The following is a 22,528-nucleotide window of genomic DNA, read 5'->3' as shown; positions in this document are numbered from 1 at the left end:
ACAGGTGCACCCGACTCCGGCCGGGCACCAAACTAAACTGAGGTGCCTTGGCTCGGGGGCGGGGTATAGGAGGGACCTAGTGCATCCTGGGAGGCTAAAAGCTTAACTCTTTGGTGCCCGATGACTGACGTCACACCTATACCCAAGGTATCCTGTGGATACCCTATGGACCCCGAAGTAGAAACAAGTCTTAGTTGCATATATATTCAAATAAATGTTTAGGTCATCCACAACTTGTGAGGTGCTTCTGCCAATTATATGATCATCAATATAATAATTGACAAAGATTATGTTTTTAGATCTATCTATTCGATAGATATCTCTAGAATGGAGAGTGAAATAGACCAGATTTTTTTCAGCCCTTCAGACTCGTAGTATAGACAATATTGGGGCCTGAGATAACTAAGACCTTCACCCAGAAATTACTGTACTGTCTGTCAAGTATTAGCAACACGCAATTGTATATTCCTGTTAGAACGAGGTGGCTCGTTAGTAGTGAGTCACGGATTGCAGTGCTATGTCCCGGACAGTTGACTAACAAGTGAGATGCTCTGCATTAGTATGTAGCTGTCGCCTGTAACACTGAATCTGATCACACACTGCTGTGTGATCAGTCTCTCATTGGGTCACAGTGCTGTTGATAGCTTCAGCCTCAGTTGTTCTTCCTTGCTCCAGGACTCGGCTGTTTTATACTGCTCTTGTGTTGCTGACTGCTACTCGGTTTTTGACTGTTTGTTTGCTGCCTGTCCTGACCTGGGATCTGTTTGACCTTGTACACTGCCTATTCCTTTGTATCTTGCTAACTATTATCTACCACAATTATGCATAACCTTCAATAAACTGGATAAACTCTTGCGAATCCCAACTTCCGTGTGGATAGTATCTAAGTACTGTTACGCATATCAAGCTTTATGAGTGAAGTTAATGGTTACATTGGTTTACTTTAATAAATAAAAGTCTCTGTAATAAGAATTAATAAATTTTATTTTATTTAAGCAATATTCAAAATAAATAAGAAATGTGCCCTTATCTGTGACAAATAAATATATCTGCATCAAATAGTAGGGCCTTGATATATAAGGTCTTTACAGGAAAATATATTTATAAACTAAGGATGCTCTGGATCAAATCTGAAATGTGACTATTGTTGAATTTAAACCATAATAAGCATATTGCAATTTAGCAGGATGAAATCTCAGCTGTAATGTTAGCTACTGAACATCTAATGCCCATATAGATTTATTTTAACATTAGGACTTGGCCAAACCAGAGCCTTGTCAAGCATCCATAGGAGTTAGACAAGTTCCGAACTGAATCCAAGATTTGCTGCATCCTTAGTATAAAACAGAAAATGTGTTCAAACAATTCACACTAGCAAGAGAGTCATTGATTAGTGATATACAACGCGTTTCGCTGATGTTCAACAATAAAGTCCCAATATTCCAACCAAACATATCATTTATCTGTCAAATAAAGCAATAATGTCTGACATAGACTTACAGAATCCATCTTCAGTAGTTCATAGCATCGTACAGAAATATCACCCGAAACACATAGATCACGTTCATTAGTTACATATGAGGCGTACACATGTCATGTCTGGGGGTCAGTTATCAGTCTCTCACAATCAAGAGAAACATTGAATTCTGAATTTGTGTATTACTTTCAAAATGCAAAACGGATCTCAACACAGAACAATAGGCTCAGGTTTAACGTGCGGACCGATGTCTCCTTATCTCTGCGTATCTGGACTATGAAACACAATGTAACCCACAAAGGCATCACACAGATGATGCAAATTTCATCAACTTTTACTAATTGCTGCACATTCCTGATTCCCGCCTGTATTTTTTTTAGCCAGGTCTATAGAGTATCAGGCAATGTTCTGTTGTTGATCTCTGCATGTGAACACAGTAGTATCCAGGATGCAGCTTTATGCGGTGATATTACAGGGCAACAAAACAAACAACTCATCCCAACAATATAAAAGAAATAATAGATGACTGAGGGACAAGCGAATCCAAATAAGTTTTGGATAATGAATTTTCCCTGCAAGAGAGAGCCGGTACCTATTCTGTGTGTACTTCCCCGAGGCAAAGTACTGTAGCTTCTTGTCTGACCTATTTCTGGACAATTAGTGGTGACCATGTCCTGGCCACCGTCTGATAGCTCCCTGACAAATCTCTGATGACAGAGGACAATAACTGAGTGTATAAAGTAAAAAAAAAAAAAACAGATTTGTAAATGTAATGTCATATTGTTAATAGACTGAGCTGTGAAACTTGGGCTATTGCTGCTGGACAAAGTCATTTATAGGGCAAAAGGCGGCTTGTCAGGGGCCCCGTCTGTGGCAACTTCCAGCTCTACCCGTCTCAGCTGGACCGATAATCCAGATATGTATTACATACGGGGAAATATACATTTACAGTAACAAAGGAACGTATACGAATTGCCAACACTGGTGCTGTCGACAGTCAAAATGCTGACACGTGTAAAATGCTTTAAATAACATTATTACCTGTCAGCATTCTCCTGTCGACTGACAACAGCAGAAGTGTTGGCAATTTAGCTACATCCCCTTGAACTCTCCAGATATAAGGAAGACTAAGGAGATTTGAGAAGAGCAAAGTCAGAGAGCAACACATAATATTTCTCTACAGATGGGATAGACTGATGCCCCTTTACCTTTTCCCACGTCCCCCTATACACAGTACTTTTATAAAGAAACTATAAAAATAAACATTTATTATGTACAATTGGTCACATATAGTGCGGGCTCAGACGGTGATCTGCGGCGTCTCTCTGTAGAAGGCCCGCTGGTGCGATGTGCAGGGGTCCGGGAGGAGGCGTTGGACGGGATCCATCTGGGGGTCTGGCAGTAAATGCAGGCTCGCTGTGTTGTAATTCTTTACCGTGTTATCTATTAGTTGTTTCAGGCCAAGCTGTTCAATCTGGAGAGAGCAGAGAGGAGACGTCACATCACACACAATAGATGGGGTGGCGAGGGGCTGGGGGGCTGTGGCAGAACTGGGAATAAACAGTTCAGACATGACACCTATCTGTGTGCCGCGCATCTGCTGGTTAGAGCCTAATGGTGCGTAGTCGCAGAGCAGTTTCCAGGTGAAGCTAAGCAGGATGCCCGCATGAGAGGATTCTGCCATCCAGGTACGTTCTGCTTCACTGACAGTATATATCTGTGATGTCACGCTGAGTCATGTGTGACATCACTACCCTCCACTACAAACAGTGATACAGGTGCGACTGCGTGTCTATGCTAATGCAGTGGCCGATAGTCTTCCTACTGAGACGCCTGCCAGCGCTAATCCATCGCTTTGCGTATTAAGACGGACCATCAATCGCACCATCGGAGATTTCACCAGCCCTACGGCGGCACAGAATCTCCATCTGAACATGGCCGCCTGTGTCGGTGCAACCCCCTCTGGCTAGCCACCACCTGCTACCCCCAGAAACGCCCACAGACATTGCATCTTTCTGCGTGCAATTTCGATCTGCATCTTAGAGGAGAATTCATTTGTTTTCACCCGCGGCTGTGAGTAATGGGTGCCCGATGGAGCAATTCAATTGCTGCCCCTTTCGGGCGCAAATACTGCGGGTGCACAGATTTCTTCCTCCGCAGGTGGTGAGCAGGAATCAGAGAAAAGTCCTGGTTCTGTGCACCCAAACTGCTGTTTGGGCGCGCTACCCAGGACTTTAGACGGGTTTAGCCGATATCCCGTCACTTCACTAACCATCAGGACGCAGCGTGAGACTGAACCATGCGCAGACTGAAAGCATCGGCCGCTACGTGCACCACCGAATCTGGCACAGTACCACTAACTCATACTTTGTTTTCAATGCCCCCCACAGCAAGTGACCGCCTGCTGCTTTTCCCTGTATGTGATGGTCTGTGAGCGTAGCGCTATGATGTCATAGCCACATGGTACACTCCCAGACTGAGGAACAGAAAATGCCCAGCCGACACGGGCACAACCTACATGATGGTTACAGTGCAATTGGTTTCTGGTTCTCACAGACTCTTTGGATTCAGTTTACTTTTGCGCAATGTCTGAGAGGCGCTACTCACACTGCAGAAATCAACATCGCACGTTTTACCTCACACCCCACCGAGGTGCGCAGGATATCTTACAGTACATGGCCTGCTGTGTAGGCAAATATGTGCACAGCCGAATATCACACAGAATTGCATTGGCCATACCATACTAATAACTAAGCCCTGATGCTGGCATATAGTTGGCACAGCATACCCTTGTGGTAAAGTACATATGCCAGCATCATGCCCAGCCTATGTGGAAGGTGGGATTCCTTCCCCATCGATACGAGGACTTGTGAGCAGTGTCTCAATGTAGTCAGGCCACCTGTCATCTTCTCACCTGTACAATGATGAGCTTTAGGTGCACAGGGGTGGCATCCAGAAACTCTTCGCCGAAGCACAACGTGACTTTGCTGTCCGGGAGTCTCAGCTGGTTGGAGTAACAATGTTGGAATTCTGGAAAGATAATAGAAGATAATATAAATGTCTGCTTCTACAAGCTGGTGCTTGGCCCAGATTCCCCTAACCCATCTTTATGTTTGGGACCCAAACCAGTGTGTTGCCTAGGGCCCCATGGCGTCTTAACCTGGCGCTGCTGAGGGCACAGTACAAAGTTTCATCACTTTGGCGGCTGGGTAGTGGAGCTGGGTACCTCTGGGAGTACTTTCTGTAATTAATGTTATAGCGAGACAACTTAAAGCTTTTATCTCTGTTTCATAGATTGGAATCACAGTGTCTGCAGTTCCTCAATATGACATTGGAGGAGCCAAGTATCACTGTGATATTATATTATATCTCTTGCTGCATTCACTCATAGCCATATAGGAAGCTGATGCCCGATGAGCTGGTCACACATGCAGCGATAATGAGCAACTGACCCAATATCGCAGGGTGTGGGGACCACAAACAGGACTGATACCGGATGATCAGCCGAACAAAGTAAAGGGGATTATATAGGGCATCTTGGTAAATGACGATATCATTCACACTACTGGGTATGACTAATGCTCGCCACACCTGCGGTCTGTGCGCTGAACAGCTGCATCCTGCTAATCTGGCCTGCTACATTAATTGTTGATAATAGTAAAGACACCAAGATGCACAGTTACTTGCTCTTTCTTACTCTATTCCCAAATCTGAATCAGGCCTATAGATCATGCTGTACTACACACAGCTAGAAACAAATAACACCGTCAATATCCTAAATTACTGGGGGATAGTAACTCTGTTATACGGCACTTAGAAGCCAGACAGCACTTATTTCCTGTCTGATTGCTTTAGTTGCAGGCGTCACCAGGGGTGTGCGGTGCCCACGGGCCCCCGGGCCACACAACCGCGCCCATTTTTCCGGTGTTCTGCCCATGCGCAGTAGACTCTGGGCACACTCTAGTGCCCAGAGTCTACCGATTCTGCGGTGGCCGGCCAGCCGCCGGGAAGAGAGGAGGGGGCCCAGCAGGGGGAATACACACGGGCCCCCTCCTCTCTTAAGATGCCCCTGGGTGTCACTGCACCTGCCAGGTAATAAGGTAAATATATGTATATACTGTAAAACTGTACTATAATATATCATCCCTGCTCACCAGTAACTATAGCTACGACAGTACCCATACACCAGTACACCCACAACTTACAGACCTTGGGGTTTATTTACGAAGTGTCAGGTTGTAAATCCCAACACTTCTGCTTGTGTTTATGCCCAATAATTAAAGGGGCAGAGCTTTTACTAGCCGTATGTGGTATAAACACGAACAGAAGTGTAAATAAACGCTCTTGTATCCTAGTTACAGAATCACCTTTGCCCTAATGCCCTATATAAGCCACCTCTGTCACGCTTAGCCATGGGTTACTTGTAATACTGGCAAAACATAAAGATCAGTGACAGATAACAGTGACACTTCCTGCAGCTCATGTACTATCTGCACGGTTCCTAGAGGCACCAGCTGGCTGCTGAGTATCTAATATTGTGACCAGCTCCCTCTCGCTGCTTTCTGTGTCTGTTAATACCCAGTCTCGTTCAATTACTGTGTTTACTGTATAGTGCAGCTAAATATGCTGGTGCTGTGTGTGTATGTATATATATATATATATATATATATATATATATATATATATATGAGATAGATAGATCAATTAACAAAATGCACAGTAGAAAAATCAAATCAATATTTGGTGCGACCGCCGTTTGCCTTCAACACAGCATCAGTTCTGCTAGGTACACTTGCAGAGAGTTTTTGAAGGAACTCAGCAGGGAGGTTGTTCCAAACATCTTGGAGAACTAAGCACAGACCTTCTGTGGATGTAGCTTGCTCAGATCCTTCTGTCTCTTCATGTAATCCCAGACAGACTGGATGATGGTGAGATCAGGGCTCTGTGGATGTAGCTTGCTCAGATCCTTCTGTCTCTCCATGTAATTCCAGACAGACTCTATGATGGTGAGATCCGGGCTCTGTGTATGTAGCTTGCTCATATCCTTCTGTCTCTCCATGTAATTCCAGACAGACTCTATGATGGTGAGATCAGGGCTCTGTGGATGTAGCTTGCTCATATCCTTCTGTCTCTCCATGTAATTCCAGACAGACTCTATGATGGTGAGATCAGGGCTCTGTGGATGTAGCTTGCTCAGATCCTTCTGTCTCTCCATGTAATTCCAGACAGACTCTATGATGGTGAGATCCGGGCTCTGTGTATGTAGCTTGCTCATATCCTTCTGTCTCTCCATGTAATTCCAGACAGACTCTATGATGGTGAGATCAGGGCTCTGTGGATGTAGCTTGCTCAGATCCTTCTGTCTTTTCATGTAATCCCAGACAGACTCTATGATGCTGAGATCAGGGCTCCTGTGGATGTAGCTTCCTCATATCCTTCTGTCTCTCCATGTAATTCCAGACAGACTCTATGATGGTGAGATCAGGGCTCCTGTGGATGGAGCTTCCTCATATCCTTCTGTCTCTCCATGTAATTCCAGACAGACTCTATGATGGTGAGATCAGGGCTCTGTGGATGTAGCTTGCTCAGATCCTTCTGTCTCTTCATGTAATCCCAGACAGACTCTATGATGCTGAGATCAGGGCTCTGTGGATGTAGCTTGCTCAGATCCTTCTGTCTCTTCATGTAATCCCAGACAGACTGGGTGATGGTGAGATCAGGACTCTGTGGGGACCATATCATCACTTTCAGGACTCCTTACGCTGACGATAGTTCTTAATGACATTGGCTGTATGTTTGGGGACGTTGTCCTGCGGCAGGATGCATTTGATGGTTTTGAAGGCAAAGCGTAGTCACACCAAATATTGATCTGATTTAGATTTCTCTTCTGTTCATTCGCTTTGCATTTTGTTAATTGATAAAAATAAACTAACACTACTATTTACGAAAGCATTCTTACTTTGCAGCATGTTTTCCTTACCTGCCTAAAACTTTTGCACAGTATTGTATAGAAAGAGAGAGATTTATATGATTTTTTTTATTTAAAAAGTGTGGCCACATACCAAAGGCACCCCAGATGGTTGAGGGCTGTGGATTGACGCCACATGTTGTTTAACTCATTCCAACCAAATAAGTTCGAAAGATAAGGTAGCACTAAAGCTGAATAATAACCAGGAGTGACTGTTCCCATTCCAGGACGCAGTACAGTATACAGGGGTATGATATTTTGTCAGCAATCACAAACTTAAAACCAGATCAGTGATTCTCAATCGACTTTTAGTTGCTCCTTCCTGGGAAAATCCCGGACAGGAGATGCAGCCGACCATTATTGGTGGCTGGGCTCTTTGCATGATTAGGGCCACAACCCTGTTGCAGCAAAATGCCGTAAATAAAAGTCCACGGGGAAGGGGAAAAGCTAAAATTATGCAAATTGTGTCATTTCAGCACCACCCCTCCAGCCGTTCCCAGTATTAATTGCGGGAGATCCACCCACGTTTCCCGGATTCTGTGGGACTACCCGAAAAATCGTGGGTACACTATGACGTTCAAGGGTATGCCAAACATGTTCTGTAATAGCAGGGAGGGGGTGGGAGATTTAGGGGATAATTAGTGCTTTTATTCCATTTATATTTTATCTATTAGCATTTGTCTTCATTACAAATGTATCACTTTGCAAATATCGGAGGTACGCAAATGCAGTGGCGGTTGGTGACGTTAGCGTGCAGCGCCCGGCTCCCTGTCACTGAGGAGGAGTCGGCATTTTGGCTGGTGACACCTGGTGGCGTCTGTAGCCCCCCTAGTGATGCCATTGCGCACGTGGGCTGCCAGAGGGAGAATATTGACATATTGCCCCTGAAATACGTTGTTATAAGCACATTAATCTTCATCACGATAGGAATTTAATTCACAGAGATACCAGCTGCCCACCTCTTATGTATTGATTGGTATCGAATATCTTGATGACCTCGTCCCTCTCCAGCTTGGCGGATCGGTCTTTGTACTGCATGCAGTTGCCGCTCCAGAACACTCGCCCCTGGCACAGCCTCTTGATGAAAAGTCCCTGCCTGTTGCTGTACAGGAGAACCCCCCTCTCCAGGTGGCCAAAGAGCTTCTTGGTGATCTGCCGCTGGCGCTCGCTGCCGATGAAGTCAGCCGATGGGAACCTGATGTTCTCTAAACTCTCCGTCCCGTAATTCTTCTCGCCGGCAACGGGCTGGTTTACAGAGAGGCGGCACCCTTCCACCCGCGACGTGGTGACTTGGCTGACGGCTTTCCCGCTGTAGTAAAACTGAATGATGATCTGGGAGAACGCTGTGGAGGCAGAAGCGACAGGACCCAGTTACTGTTTCTGTGGGTGATAATAAAACACGGGTTCTATGCCATGGCACACGTTGCGTCGCCCTAGTTACCGCCATGGACGTTTGTACATACTGGAGGCGATGTTACGGTTATCTGAGGATCTGGCACTTATTGTAACATAAAAGTTCAACTTGTCACTGTACTTATTTGTAATAATAATGTTATTTATATAGCACTTTTCTCCAAATAGGACTCAGGACCTCATTCACAGGCGGTCGTTAGATGCAAGTGGTCGCTCTGAATCAGGGCAGCCGCTTGCATCCTGAGCGACCGCCTCCTTGTCAGTCAGTAAGCTGTGGCTACCACCCACAGCTTAACGACCGACCAGGTTGATGGTCGCGATGGTGATCACCATCGCGACCATCGGGGCTTACGACCAGACCCTAAGGTTGGGTCTGGGCACTCGTAAGCCCCAGGGAGCTTCCTGCTCTGAAAGAGCAGGAAACTCCCCACTGACATCACTGATGATGTCAGTGCGGCCGCCCACAAAACGGTAGGCGTTCGTAAAGGAACGCCTCCATTTTGGAAACCACCCCCCCGGCCCGCCTACAAAAAGGGGTGAACTGTCGATCAACATCGACAGAGTTTCTCTGTTGCTCCGGGGCTTGCGCACGTGCAGTGCGGCCGCTGCGCGTGCGCAGGACTAACCATCGAATCGGTTACGAGTGCATCGGTGCTTGCGACCGACTCTGAATGAGGTCCTCAATGCTTTACCTGTCCATTAAATAAAAATGAGGGCTGATCCCTAACCCCCCCCAACAACGCACATGTCACTCGTAACTGACTTACAACATATAGGAAATGTTTTTCACTTTAAGGACTCAATATAGTATATATAATATATAAAAGTGGGGTTAATTTAGCTGTCTTTATACTGACCATTCAGCAAAACACAAAACATGTCTTTCTAGACACAAAACATTATTCCTCAGTATGTTTGTCTCCAATAACACGATTGGGAGTTGCCTTGTTACTTCCTGCAATACTGCTGCTATAATATGAACCGCAGTGCCCCTAGTGGCATAAATGTGACACAAACCCATATAATTCTAGCTTGTCTATTTGTACACAGCACAGCTCAGACACAGAGTCTCTCTTACATGGTATAAAAGTTCCTACACGTTGCTGTGCGTTTCCCCTTTAAGCCTCGCTTGCCATGTGTGCACGATGTTTCCTTCAGCCGCGCTCCAGTGATCAGGGACCGTTTCTTCCTTCACAGAGTAACAGGTGTTTCCTCAGACTGACACAATGGTATCTGGGCATTCCATAGACCCTCTGACATTCTCAGGGGCATTATTATGGACACTGCGGGGTTTTTACATTTGTAAACTATAGAGTAGTGTCAGCTGGGAGCAATGAGATTGCAGAGTCTGGAGATCCCCTCGTTTGTGGCCAAATTAGCCACCAATCTGGATTTTCTGTGACTTTAAGGAGTCTCTCTATGTTTTACTATTTTGCTAGTTAAATATTAATAAGAAATTACCTACTGACTAATCACAAAGGGACAACAAAGGGGATTGTGCACATTTCTATCCACACAAAACACTTTCTGCTCTTTAAAACTGTTAATTTACAGACTGCAAAATATGTGGACCAGCAGCTACAGTATTCTTTATTTCCCCAAGTGTTCCTCCTCCCACGCCCACTTCCCGCGCCTTACAAACTCCACGTAAGTACAACCTGCACCTACATTTATCATTCATATGTTACAAAGTACTGTCCAACCTGGTTGGGATTCCAGCACATCTGACAGTCAGAAAATGAAAGTGGGACGGGGAGACGTTGCCGACAGCAACCAATCATCTTATGGCTATCATTACACTAGTACATTCTACAAGCTGATTTGTTGCTATAACTTTTCCATCGGTTCTCTTTAGAAGGTTTGAAACATCCCTCCCAAAGTCCTTTTGTGGAGATGACAGTATGGTTCCCCTGCCCTTAAACCAATTTGGGGACACCTACAACCTGCACCAGGTAATGTATATTATAACCCTATCCCGCAAAATGGAATTTCGTATTTCCACTTCAGTGCTCTACTAGGCAGACCGGTGCCCCTAATCCGCACCTAGCAGGTACCTCCCCCAACCTTTATATTCTACCCCCACATCTAGCACTATGAATAATGAGAGGAAATGATGAAGCTCCTAGGTGCAGGTACCTCCCCCAACCTTTATATTCTACCCCCACATCTAGCACTATGAATAATTAGATGAAATGATGAAGCTCCTAGATGCAGGTACCTCCTCCAACCTTTATATTCTACCCCCACATCTAGCACTATGAATAATGAGAGGAAATGATGAAGCTCCTAGGTGCAGGTACCTCCCCCAACCTTTATATTCTACCCCCACATCTAGCACTAGGAATAATTAGATGAAATGATGAAGCTCCTAGGTGCAGGGACCTCCCCCAACCTTTATATTCTACCTCCACATCTAGCACTATGAATAATTAGATGAAATGATGAAGCTCCTAGGTGCAGGTACCTCCCCCAACCTTTATATTCTACCCCCACATCTAGCACTATGAATAATGAGATGAAATGATGAAGCTCCTAGGTGCAGGTACCTCCCCCAACCTTTATATTCTACCCCACATCTAGCACTATGAATAATTAGATGAAATGATGAAGCTCCTAGGTGCAGGTACCTCCCCCAACCTTTATATTCTACCCCCACATCTAGCACTATGAATAATTAGATGAAATGATGGAGTTCCTAGGTGCAGGTACCTCCCCCAACCTTTATATTCTACCCCCACATCTAGCACTATGAATAATGAGATGAAATGATGAAGCTCCTAGGTGCAGGTACCTCCCCCAACCTTTATATTCTACCTCCACATCTAGCACTATGAATAATGAGATGAAATGATGAAGCTCCTAGGTGCAGGTACCTCCCCAACCTGTATATTCTACCCCCACATCTAGGACTATGAATAATGAGATGAAATGTTGGAGCTCCTAGGTGCAGGTACCTCCCCCAACCTTTATATTCTACCCCCACATCTAGCACTATGAATAATTAGATGAAATGATGAAGCTCCTAGGTGCAGGTACCTCCCCCAACCTTTATATTCTACCCCCACATCTAGCACTATGAATAATGAGATGAAATGTTGGTGCTCCTAGGTGCAGGTACCTCCCCCAACCTTTATATTCTACCCCCACATCTAGCACTATGAATAATTAGATGAAATGATGAAGCTCCTAGGTGCAGGTACCTCCTCCAACCTTTATATTCTACCCCCACATATAGCACTAGGAATAATGAGATGAAATGATGAAGCTCCTAGGTGCAGGTACTTCCCCCAACCTTTATATTCTACCTCCACATCTAGCTCTATGAATAATGAGATGAAATGATGAAGCTCCTAGGTGCAGGTACATCCCCCAACCTTTATATTCTACCCCCACATCTAGCACTAGGAATAATGAGATGAACTGATGAAGCTCCTAGGTGCAGGTACCACCCCCAACCTTTATATTCTACCTCCACATCTAGCACTATGAATAATTAGATGAAATGTTGACGCTCCTAGGTGCAGGTACCTCCCCCAACATTTATATTCTACCCCCACATCTAGCACTATGAATAATGAGATGAAATGATGAAGCTCCTAGGTGCAGGTACCTCCCCAACCTTTATATTCTACCTCCACATCTAGCACTATGAATAATGAGATGAAATGATGAAGCTCCTAGGTGCAGGTACCTCCTCCAACCTTTATATTCTACCCCCACATCTAGCACTATGAATACTTAGATATTCTGGAGGAACTGGAGGAAAACGAAACTCAAAACCAGAACACTTTCTGAACAACAAGAAGCAACATACTTATGTGAATGAACAAAATCAACATCTTCTGCTGTATCCAGGCAACTACTTACTGCACTCACTGCTTGGACACTGCAAGTGCTCCCCTGTCTGTGTACTGCTCTTGTTGATTGATCTTTGTTGATCAGAACACTTTGGACTGGATCAGCTCGGGTACATTGTAATTTTGTCCTCATTCATTTTGTATTGCCTTTTCCAATTGTGCCACATCTATCCACATTAATCATTTGTTTATAAACTAATTCCTGCACCCACTACTCACATACCTCTCCTTTATATATCACTTTTGGAGCTGCGCTCATACATTAGCAGCACTGTTCTTTACATGTATTTTTGAACATTTAACAACTTTAATCCACACTGACTCTATATCTCTCTGTCTCTACATCACACAGCCTCCACATTACACTGTCTCTATATCACACTGACTCTATAGCTCACAGCCTCCACTCCAGTTTACATCTCAATTATTACCTTGTCCACAGCATGAACACCCTTACTTCACACAACCCCCATATTCTATGTCCACATAATCCTCTACTTTATCCGTCCCTCTCTTCCCCCTCCTGTTTCCTTCACTTGCTGTTCTTCCTTTTTTTCTCTCATCAGTCTGCTTCCAACCCTCTGCTTCTTTCCCCCACCTCTCCTATACCTCCACTCTCAACCACCTCCCTCCATGGTCTTGTTACCCCACTACTAAGCCCCATTCCCTCCTCGTTCTGTCTGTCACCTCCAGGGCTGCCAAGAGAAATTCTGGGCCCGGGTACTGCAACATCCTGTGGGACCACATCATGTATGGCTGCACCCATTTGTGAGTGGGTCTAGCATGTGAGATGCACCCACTCACAGGAGCATGGCATAGCACCCAGCAGCTGGAACTAAAGTAGTCACTACTGTATTAGGATGGCGGGACAGTCCCATAATAGCTGAATTTCTTGTCAGGCTGTATATAGATGCTAAAATGTAACACACAAATTAAAGTGCTTCTACTTTACTTTGTACATCTCTCATGTAAATAACACAAACAATCTATTTTCTATCATAGAGATAGATGTATGAAGGACTTAATTTTTACATAACATCAGGTCGTCTTATACACACACATTCCGCAGCACATATCCATTCCTAACCCACTGCTCCATGCTCCTTCTTCACTATCTACCCCTCTGTGTCGCCCCTGTCTGTCTGCCCTTCCCCTTTAGAATGTAAGCTCTCACGAGCAGGGCCCTCATCCTCACGTGCTTCTCCTCCCCCTACTTATAGTATAATTTACTCCTAACTCCCTACAATGGCACCTACCACCTGGTTGCTCATGTCCTGCTGCTTGTGTTTTGCAGCTGAGTTTATAACCTTGTCCTTGTCCTGCATTGTTTTGTATTACTATTAACTGTTTTTCTTGTGTGCTCATTTATGTACTGTGTAAGGCGCTGCGGAACCTTTGTGGCGCCATATAAATAAAGGATAATAATAATAATAATAATAATAATAATAATAATAAAATGTTGTTGTGTGTCCTTGGCTCGCTGCTTATCAATGTCCACACAACTTCCAGTAAGGAGCTGTAATAACTTTCACTTTCTTGTCTTATCATCCAACAGCCTCACTTACCAGAAACGTTCTGTCATAAATGTAGATAAGAGAGTTTATATTCCTTTAGCAAATTCAATTCTAAGTTAATTCATTTACAGTTTGAGCTCTGGGACAGTGTCAGTGATAGTCCAGACTACATAAAATAATTATCTATACACAGACGGTAATAATATAATCGTCAGCTCTAAGTAGTAGGCTCATTATACAATTTGGCCACACATACAGTGGTTAGATTGGATGAGATTTAGTCATTTGACTCCTGGAGTATGACTGGGGCCTGGTACCGCAGAAGGGGGGCATACAGGTACGGTGTGTATCAAATCTGTGTAATAATCTCAGTGGATAAATATTGGGCATCTCGGTCATTTTCATGTCACACATGTGATATTGCAGTGGGTGTGGATAGCAACATTTAGGGTGGAGGTTACCAGGGGGCATTATGCATTATTACCCCAAAGTCACCTCAATGCTGTATATTGTATTGCTGTCCTTATTTGCAATGCAATAAGTGAAACCATTCCATAAATTCTCAGTAATGTACTAATGACACCAGATCATACTTATATATAAGAATATCCAGATCCCTATAGAGTGTAAGCCTGCGAGCAGGGCCTTATCACCTCACTGTCTTATGTGTTATATTACATAGGGGTCTATTTACTAAGCAGTGTTAGGAGACAGAGTGAAAAGTGATAAGGTGCCAGCCAATCAGCTCCCAACTGTCATTTTTCAAACACAGCCTGTGAGATGACAGTTAGGAGCTGATTGGCTGGTACCTTATCACTTTTCACTCTGTCTCCTAACACTGCTTAGTAAATAGCAAGTCTCATCTGATTACTGTTTTATTCCCACTTGTAAAACTCAAAAAATTATGTTGGCGCTATATAAGTATATGGTATAATAATAATATTATAGCTAATGGGTAATAAATTATGTTGGCGCTATATGAGTATATGGTATAATAATATTATAGCTAATGGGTAATAATAAATGAAGAAGTACAGCACCGCTGGGAATGCAGGCCGCAAGTACCACTGAAGGTAACAGTTTTGAATTGTAATTTTTGAAGAAAGAAATTAGAAAATGCCAGAATGCTGCCAGATTGTACAATGTATGTGAAACTATTACAATAGAAGGTCACTAGAGCTGTATAAAAGCTAATTCAGTATTAAAAGTCAGCTCTGAGTGTTTGAGTAAAGGAAGGAATATAAGTATTCTTGCAGTAAAACAATATACTGTGCTCTATAATCCATCATTATAATCCATTCATGGTAACGCACAGGAAACTGATGTTCAAATCAGCTTTTCATTATTCAGATACAGATTCCATTTAACTTCCTGGCAGCAAAATATTAAATGGGACTCCGGGGTAAATTTACTAAAATGAGAGTTTTTAGAAGGGAGATTTAGAAGAGAAGTTGCCCATAGCAACCAACTCTTAAATGACAAACACAGGGGGCCTGATTCATCACAGATCGCAACAGCGCACGCAGATCGGCCGATGGTGCGTGCTGCACATGCATATTCACCGCAGTGCGCGTGCGTGAGTTGGCATTGCGATCACCTACCCAGATACAAAGCCATCGCAGATCAATGGACGGGACATCAGCGTTTTGGGGTTGGAGACGGGGGAGTGGTCGGAGAAAAGCAGACGTGCCTATCTGTTTGAACGCCGTTGCACGGGCGTGCATAAATTAGTCACTGTGACGGCATACGCAGCTTGTGTACTCACTGCGTGCGGCGAAGTTAGCAATGTCTGAGACAGGTCAGAGCTGCTGTAATTGTGCGCGAGGGGCCGATGTTACTCAATGTTATCGATGTATACGCCGGATTGCGAGGTAATACGGATGTGCGAAAGCGGTAGTGGGCGTCTCTATGCTGGCTTTGCAATTGCAGACATTAGCATATTCTTCGTGCGTAATCGCAGCTGCGATCGCAATAGCGATCCGTAGTGAATCATGGCCCTTAGTTTCTACATTACCTCCAGTTATACTGATTAGCGAGGGAAAGGACAGGTCACCCTAGGACTGTATTACCATTTAGTGCAGTGTTGGCTAACCTTGACACTCCCGCTGTTATGGAACTACATAACCCAGCATGCACTGCTACAGTTTTGCTATTAGGGCATGCTAAAACTGTGGCAGGGAATGCTGGGATATATAGTTCCACAACAGCTGAGTGTCAAGGTTAGCCAACACTGATTTAGTGCATGCACCATCCAAGAGGGCGAGATGGGCGTTCGCGGAGGATAAACAATCTTTACTCTAGTTCTTTTTTTTATGATTGAAAATCTAAATATGTGGAATATAAAGGCACATACTATATAAAAGCATCGTGTCAGAATGGCTGTAAAAGAAAAATGAACAGACTTGTACTAAATAACTGAGAAGAAACAAATATATTGAGGCTGTGTAATTTTACGCCTGGAGAAGCTGCATAGACTATATAATGGTCTTACCGTGTGACACTGGCTCGCTCATATACGTGGCGTACCCGTCCATTCCGTGCGGGCCTGACGGAGAAAAGGAGACATCAGCTCAACAGTTCTGTGTCATTAATAAGCTCTTCCAAGTCTATACTATTGTACAGGACTATCCCTGGCTGGCTGAGGAAGATTCTATGGAAACTCTGATTAGCACCTTCAGTACCAATCAACGGACAGCGCACGTAAACTGGATCACGGATTCAAGGCTGCTCGGGGGCCTAAGCATCGCTTCGTTCTCCTGAACAGATGAGGAATCAAAAGTCAACTCTGCGTCACACTTGTACAAACGCTAAAACCGCGGAAAGCCACCGTTCATAGCATGCAAGGGGAAGATTTAGGATTAGCCATATGAAACACTCGGGGGGCCCTAACAGCAGAGACAGAAGCCTATGGGCCTCTTTCCGCAAAGTGCTGATAGAAGATTCCTATCGAATCCCTCCCAGCACCCCCTGCGGCACGCGCGTCCTTTTGCTCATGCGCAGAAGGACTCCGAAGGGACTGCTGGGTCATAGACCCAGAAGTCCCTCCATCGCAAAGAGCCGCTTTTACCGACAGAGCAGACCTTTGCGGTGATCGTCATGCATACCGGCGTTACCAACGCCGGTATGCTTGCGATGACTGGCGGAATGTATCGCATCCCGAGTGCGATGCGTCATGCTTCCCGCCCCAGAGCTGAAGAATGAATTTGGATGCAGAGACAGGCAATTTTATAGGCATTTCAGTGGCGGATTAGCATAGAGACGCAGTCGCGTGGCAGCAAAAGACGCAGTCAAGGCCGCAATAGCATGCACCTCTGAATCAGGCCCAGAGTGCAGTCAGCGTGGGTTACTCAGAGTGCAGTCAGCGTGGGTTACTCAGAGTGCAGTCAGCGTGGGTTACTCAGAGTGCAGTCAGCGTGGGTTACTCAGAGGGCAGTCAGCGTGGGTTACTCAGAGGGCAGTCAGCGTGGGTTACTCAGAGGGCAGTCAGCGTGGGTTACTCAGAGGGCAGCCAGGGTGGGTTACTCAGAGTGCAGTCAGCGTGAGTTACTCAGAGGGCAGTCAGCGTGGGTTACTCAGAGGGCAGTCAGCGTGGGTTACTCAGAGGGCAGTCAGCGTGGGTTACTCAGAGGGCAGTCAGCGTGGGTTACTCAGAGGGCAGCCAGGGTGGGTTACTCAGAGTGCAGTCAGCGTGGGTTACTCAGAGGGCAGTCAGCGTGGGTTACTCAGAGGGCAGTCAGCGTGGGTTACTCAGAGGGCAGTCAGCGTGGGTTACTCAGAGGGCAGCCAGGGTGGGTTACTCAGAGTGCAGTCAGCGTGGGTTACTCAGAGTGCACTCAGCGTGGGTTACTCAGAGTGCACTCAGCGTGGGTTACTCAGAGTGCAGTCAGCGTGGGTTACTCAGAGGGCAGGCAGCGTGGGTTACTCAGAGGGCAGTCAGCGTGGGTTACTCAGAGGGCACGCAGCGTGGGTTACTCAGAGGGCACGTAGCGTGGGTTACTCAGAATGCAGTCAGCGTGATTTACTCAGTGTGCAGTCAGTTACTCGGTGTGCAGTCAGCGGGTTACTCAGAGTGCAGTCAGCGTGGGTTACTCAGAGTGCAGTCAGCGTGGGTTACTCAGAGTGCAGTCAGCGTGATTTACTCAGTGTAAAGGCAGTTACTCGGAATGCAGTCAGCGGGTTACTCGGAGTGCAGTCAGCGTGGGTTACTCGGAAAGCAGTCAGCGTGGGTTACTCGGAAAGCAGTCAGCGTGGGTTACTCGGAAAGCAGTCAGCGTGGGTTACTCGGAATGCAGTCAGCGTGGGTTACTCGGAATGCAGTCAGCGTGGGTTACTCGGAATGCAGTCAGCGTGGGTTACTCGGAATGCAGTCAGCGTGGGTTACTCGGAATGCAGTCAGCGTGGGTTACTCGGAGTGCAGTCAGCGTGGGTTACTCGGAATGCAGTCAGCGTGGGTTACTCGGAATGCAGTCAGCGTGGGTTACTCGGAATGCAGTCAGCGTGGGTTACTCGGAGTGCAGTCAGCGTGGGTTACTCGGAATGCAGTCAGCGTGGGTTACTCGGAATGCAGTCAGCGTGGGTTACAAGGAGTGCAGTCAGCGTGGGTTACTCGGAATGCAGTCAGCGTGGGTTACTCAAAGTGCAGTCATCGTGGGTTATGCCCTCAGTAAGTACAATTACCTGTGTTCGGAGGGTAGATGCACCAATCTTGCAGAAGAGGCTTCTGACATGTGTCTTTTGCTGGGGATGGGCTGCGTTTAATTATAGCCAAATAATCTTCTGTAGATGTCTGAAATAAGAGACCACAGTGGGTAAAAGAGATATTAGTGTAAGCGGATGATTTACATCTTCTGGCTGGAACTCACAGACTCCACTTCAGTCCTTGCATTAATGATTTCTACCTTTCCCGAGAATAAAATATCCATTTCCCTATTATGGGTTCCATCTATTTTGCAGCATATTGGGCCGCTCTGTAGTATTATTACATGTGTCCTGAGCGCAGAGGTCTCACAGCATGAGAACAGCCGGTTCTGCACCACAGTCATGCCAGAGATATGCCGGCTCCGCCATAATAACTGATGGACCCCAGATGTAAGACATATACAGGGAGGTGTTTAACTCTAAATTGTCTTTTTTAATTTTTCATTATACCAATGTCTAATGACCAAGGACATTTTCCTTCCTATATGTATGTAGAATCCGCTGACGGCCTTGTTTTTATGTACAGTCCCGTCCTGCTCACCTCCATTTCCGAGGAACTGCAGTCCATCTCCGGCAGCTCGTTCAGACAGCCGGACCCCATCTTACCTTCAGAGACAAAGCAACAAATTACTTACACAGCCAATGGGACCAGTATGTCATCACTGCTGGGCTGTGGAGCCTATTACATTCCAGCTGGCATATTACATATGCTGTAATGATAAGTTCCACGACAGACAGAGACGGACTGGGCCATGCATTTTATATAGAGCCTGCACTGATCAGTGAGACTGTATATAAAGTGACTGACCCCAGCACTTATACAGAGAGAACTTATTCATTTTATAGGCCGTCTATACGCCTGGCTGGGGCGGAATAGGATTCCTATTACATTATATATTATTGTTTTCCCGTTACCTGTAAATGAAGCGGGGGGGTAGTATAGAAGGTATAAGAAGGTGGGGTGTACACTGCCCCTATTTTGGGGTATCTTCATCATGTACAATATATTGCCCTGCCCTCGTACTCACACTTTTGCTCTTCCTCTGGGACGATCCTGTACACTTTGTAGGGCTCAGATATATCCAGCTGGGATCTGTCTGTTACCTCCTCAAAGTCCGGACTTTTGTTTAAAGCGCAACGCAGTCGGGTCTTCCACGTCGCTGGCTCCGCTTTGTCGCCTTCTTTGAACTTCCCTTTAAATAGCGCCCAGGCCTATAAAGACAGAGCAGGGCCTGTAGATTGTGTGCATGAGGACAAGCAGGTGCTGTGATGGTACATTGCTCCCCCATATCCTACTCACAGCTAGCAGCGACAGAGCAGAAGACTTGTCTTTGTATAATTATGTGCAATATATTACAGGGTCACAACCACATAAAAATCCTGTGTCACCCCAATCTAGAGTTTGTCAAAAAAAATAAATGCTAGTAATGGTTACTGGCGTTTTTCATCAATTAAAAGTTCGCCCTGATATATAAATATCTGAGGATCCGGTGTATGCTGGGTATTACTGAATGGCGGGGAAGGAGAGGAGGGAGACCCACTAATGATGAGCTAGTGGAGGGGAAATCTCGGTAACTATATATATATGTAGGAATTGGTACTAGTACAGATGTGACTGTACAAACATCAGGGTGAGAATTACCGGGGAGGCAGCAGCAGCGCGATGCAGGTACATGTGGGACCCTAACGCTAGGTGCACACCTGAACGATATCACTCATGATTCCACAAACGTTATCATTTTCTCAGTGATGAAGCGATTATCCGATTTCTAGTGTACACGCCACTAATTTATCAGTCCGATCCCAACGATTATCTGTCCTGTTGCCCGGCACGACTACAGGCAGACATATCGGACTGACAATAGGAATTTCATACACACTTGTGCACAATGTCGGCTCATCGTTTCTGACAAATGTCGTGCAGCAGGTCAGATCCAGTTGTCTGATCTGACAGGTTAGGGAACATAATCACCCGTGGTGCAGCGTCCACACGATCTGGGATTATCGGGCCGAGCAGCTGGAAATCAGATGACCAGCCCGATTATTGCTTAGTGTATACCTGGCAGTGTGATGGGGCTGTCAATAAGAGGGAGGCGAGGGGGGGGGGGGGGGGGGGGGGAAGAATGTTTCCACTCCCATTTTTCGGGAAGTAAGCCCTGCGCACCCCACTAAGCTGCTCCTTATTCATGGTTGTTGATTTTTATTTTATTTTATCTTTTACTATCATGGTATTTGGGAAGCAGTGATGTAAAACTATCAGAGTAAATATGGAACATACAGAAATCCTGGCCTGACACAGACTATTTGAATGTAATGTTTATTTACCCAGCAATAGGGAAGTAGCTGAATTTGTTCCTTGTTAATGCCGGCCACCGTACAAGCACAGTATGCAAACAACGGCAGCTGGTTATTCTGCCTCTCAGTTCTGTTTTGAGAACTATTAAACCTAGAATGCAGGTATAACAGAGCTAATAACAGCATTCACAAATATGTATGTTTCAGGAGTTTGTCAGCTCTGTGGGCCTGATTCAGACCCGGACGCTAAGCCGCGAACAAACGCAGCCAAAAGGGGCCGGGTATGCAAATGCCGCGATCGCACTGTCTGGTGGAAGGACGCCCTCTATGCCTTAGAGAGCGACGGCAGAGCGAACGTACGCCGGTCTAAAGACGCCCACCTTTCTTACTTACCACACGTCATCTCCAGGAAGTGTATGATTAATTGGTGACATCGAGAGCCATCGGAGCTGCACGCAGTGCTCGAGGTAGCCCCTACCCCATCGCAAGCACTGCGATTAGTGCTGTCTAAAATACAACCAAGCGACGTGTACAATGACGCATCTTTGCTAATTATACACACCCATAAGACGCCGTTTAGACGCAGAGACACACCTGCGTTCGCACATCCACTCCCCCGTTCACAAGCACCTTCCCCTGTCACCACCCACAAATGGCACTGTCACTCAAAGTAGCGCTCAGCCTTTGTGCTACGAGCGCAGGATTCCCGATCGCAGTGATTGGTTTGTGCACACGCACACTGCGATGCATACACATACGGGCAATAATCGCCCATAGCGTACGTCCGCAGCTTAGCGTCCGGGTCTGAATCAGGCCCTGGGTCTGTATGAGCTGTGATAGGAGGGAAGACATGGGGATTCCATTGACTGCGGTAAATGACCCCGGGCTAATTGATCCCCCTAGACTAGTCAATTAGCCCCGCAGGCTGCAGTTAATGGGGATTTTTTTTTTTTTTTAGCCTGAGCTGGCCCAAGAAGATATCTCCAATAAATAGCCTGTTTTTGGGTGCCGCCACCATGATAACACATAGGGCCGGGAACTTATCCCAGGTTCTGGGGTAGATGTACTATCAGGTGGCTTTCCATCGGTATTTGTCTGGACCTGCTTTGCCCATTCATGGTGGTGAAGCAGGTCCAGACTTCGGCAGGATGTATTATTCTTTGCTTTGCTGAAAAGGGAGAGCGCAAATTCACCTGCCCGGCGCATTCCGCTCTCCCCCTGTCAGATGTCCCAGGCTCCCATTTAGTGTATTGTTACACTGCGCAGGTGCAAGGTCTTTTCCACCCAGCGGTACCAGCAACTTTGT

General features: G+C 45.7%; 1 protein-coding gene across 1 annotated transcript in view; it reads right to left on the bottom strand.

Moving 5' to 3' along the window:
- Positions 1-966: 966 nt before the first annotated feature.
- IRF8 (interferon regulatory factor 8) overlaps positions 967-22,528 on the bottom strand; it is a 34,795-nt gene continuing 13,233 nt past the window's right edge. Inside the window, exons 3-9 of the mRNA XM_088447988.1 lie at positions 19,956-20,139; positions 19,469-19,533; positions 18,907-19,015; positions 16,721-16,774; positions 8,405-8,788; positions 4,392-4,507; positions 967-2,951 (exon numbers count right to left, since the gene is read on the bottom strand). Of these exons, the coding sequence (XP_088304114.1) occupies positions 2,778-2,951; positions 4,392-4,507; positions 8,405-8,788; positions 16,721-16,774; positions 18,907-19,015; positions 19,469-19,533; positions 19,956-20,139 (1,086 nt within the window). The 3' untranslated portion in view covers positions 967-2,777. The remainder of the gene's footprint in view (positions 2,952-4,391; positions 4,508-8,404; positions 8,789-16,720; positions 16,775-18,906; positions 19,016-19,468; positions 19,534-19,955; positions 20,140-22,528) is intronic.

Source organism: Taudactylus pleione, unplaced genomic scaffold (genome assembly GCF_031769625.1).
Source record: "Taudactylus pleione unplaced genomic scaffold, aTauple2 ptg000447l, whole genome shotgun sequence".
In the NCBI taxonomy this organism is placed as follows: domain Eukaryota; kingdom Metazoa; phylum Chordata; class Amphibia; order Anura; family Myobatrachidae; genus Taudactylus; species Taudactylus pleione.
This window is presented reverse-complemented; position numbering and strand designations above follow the sequence as displayed.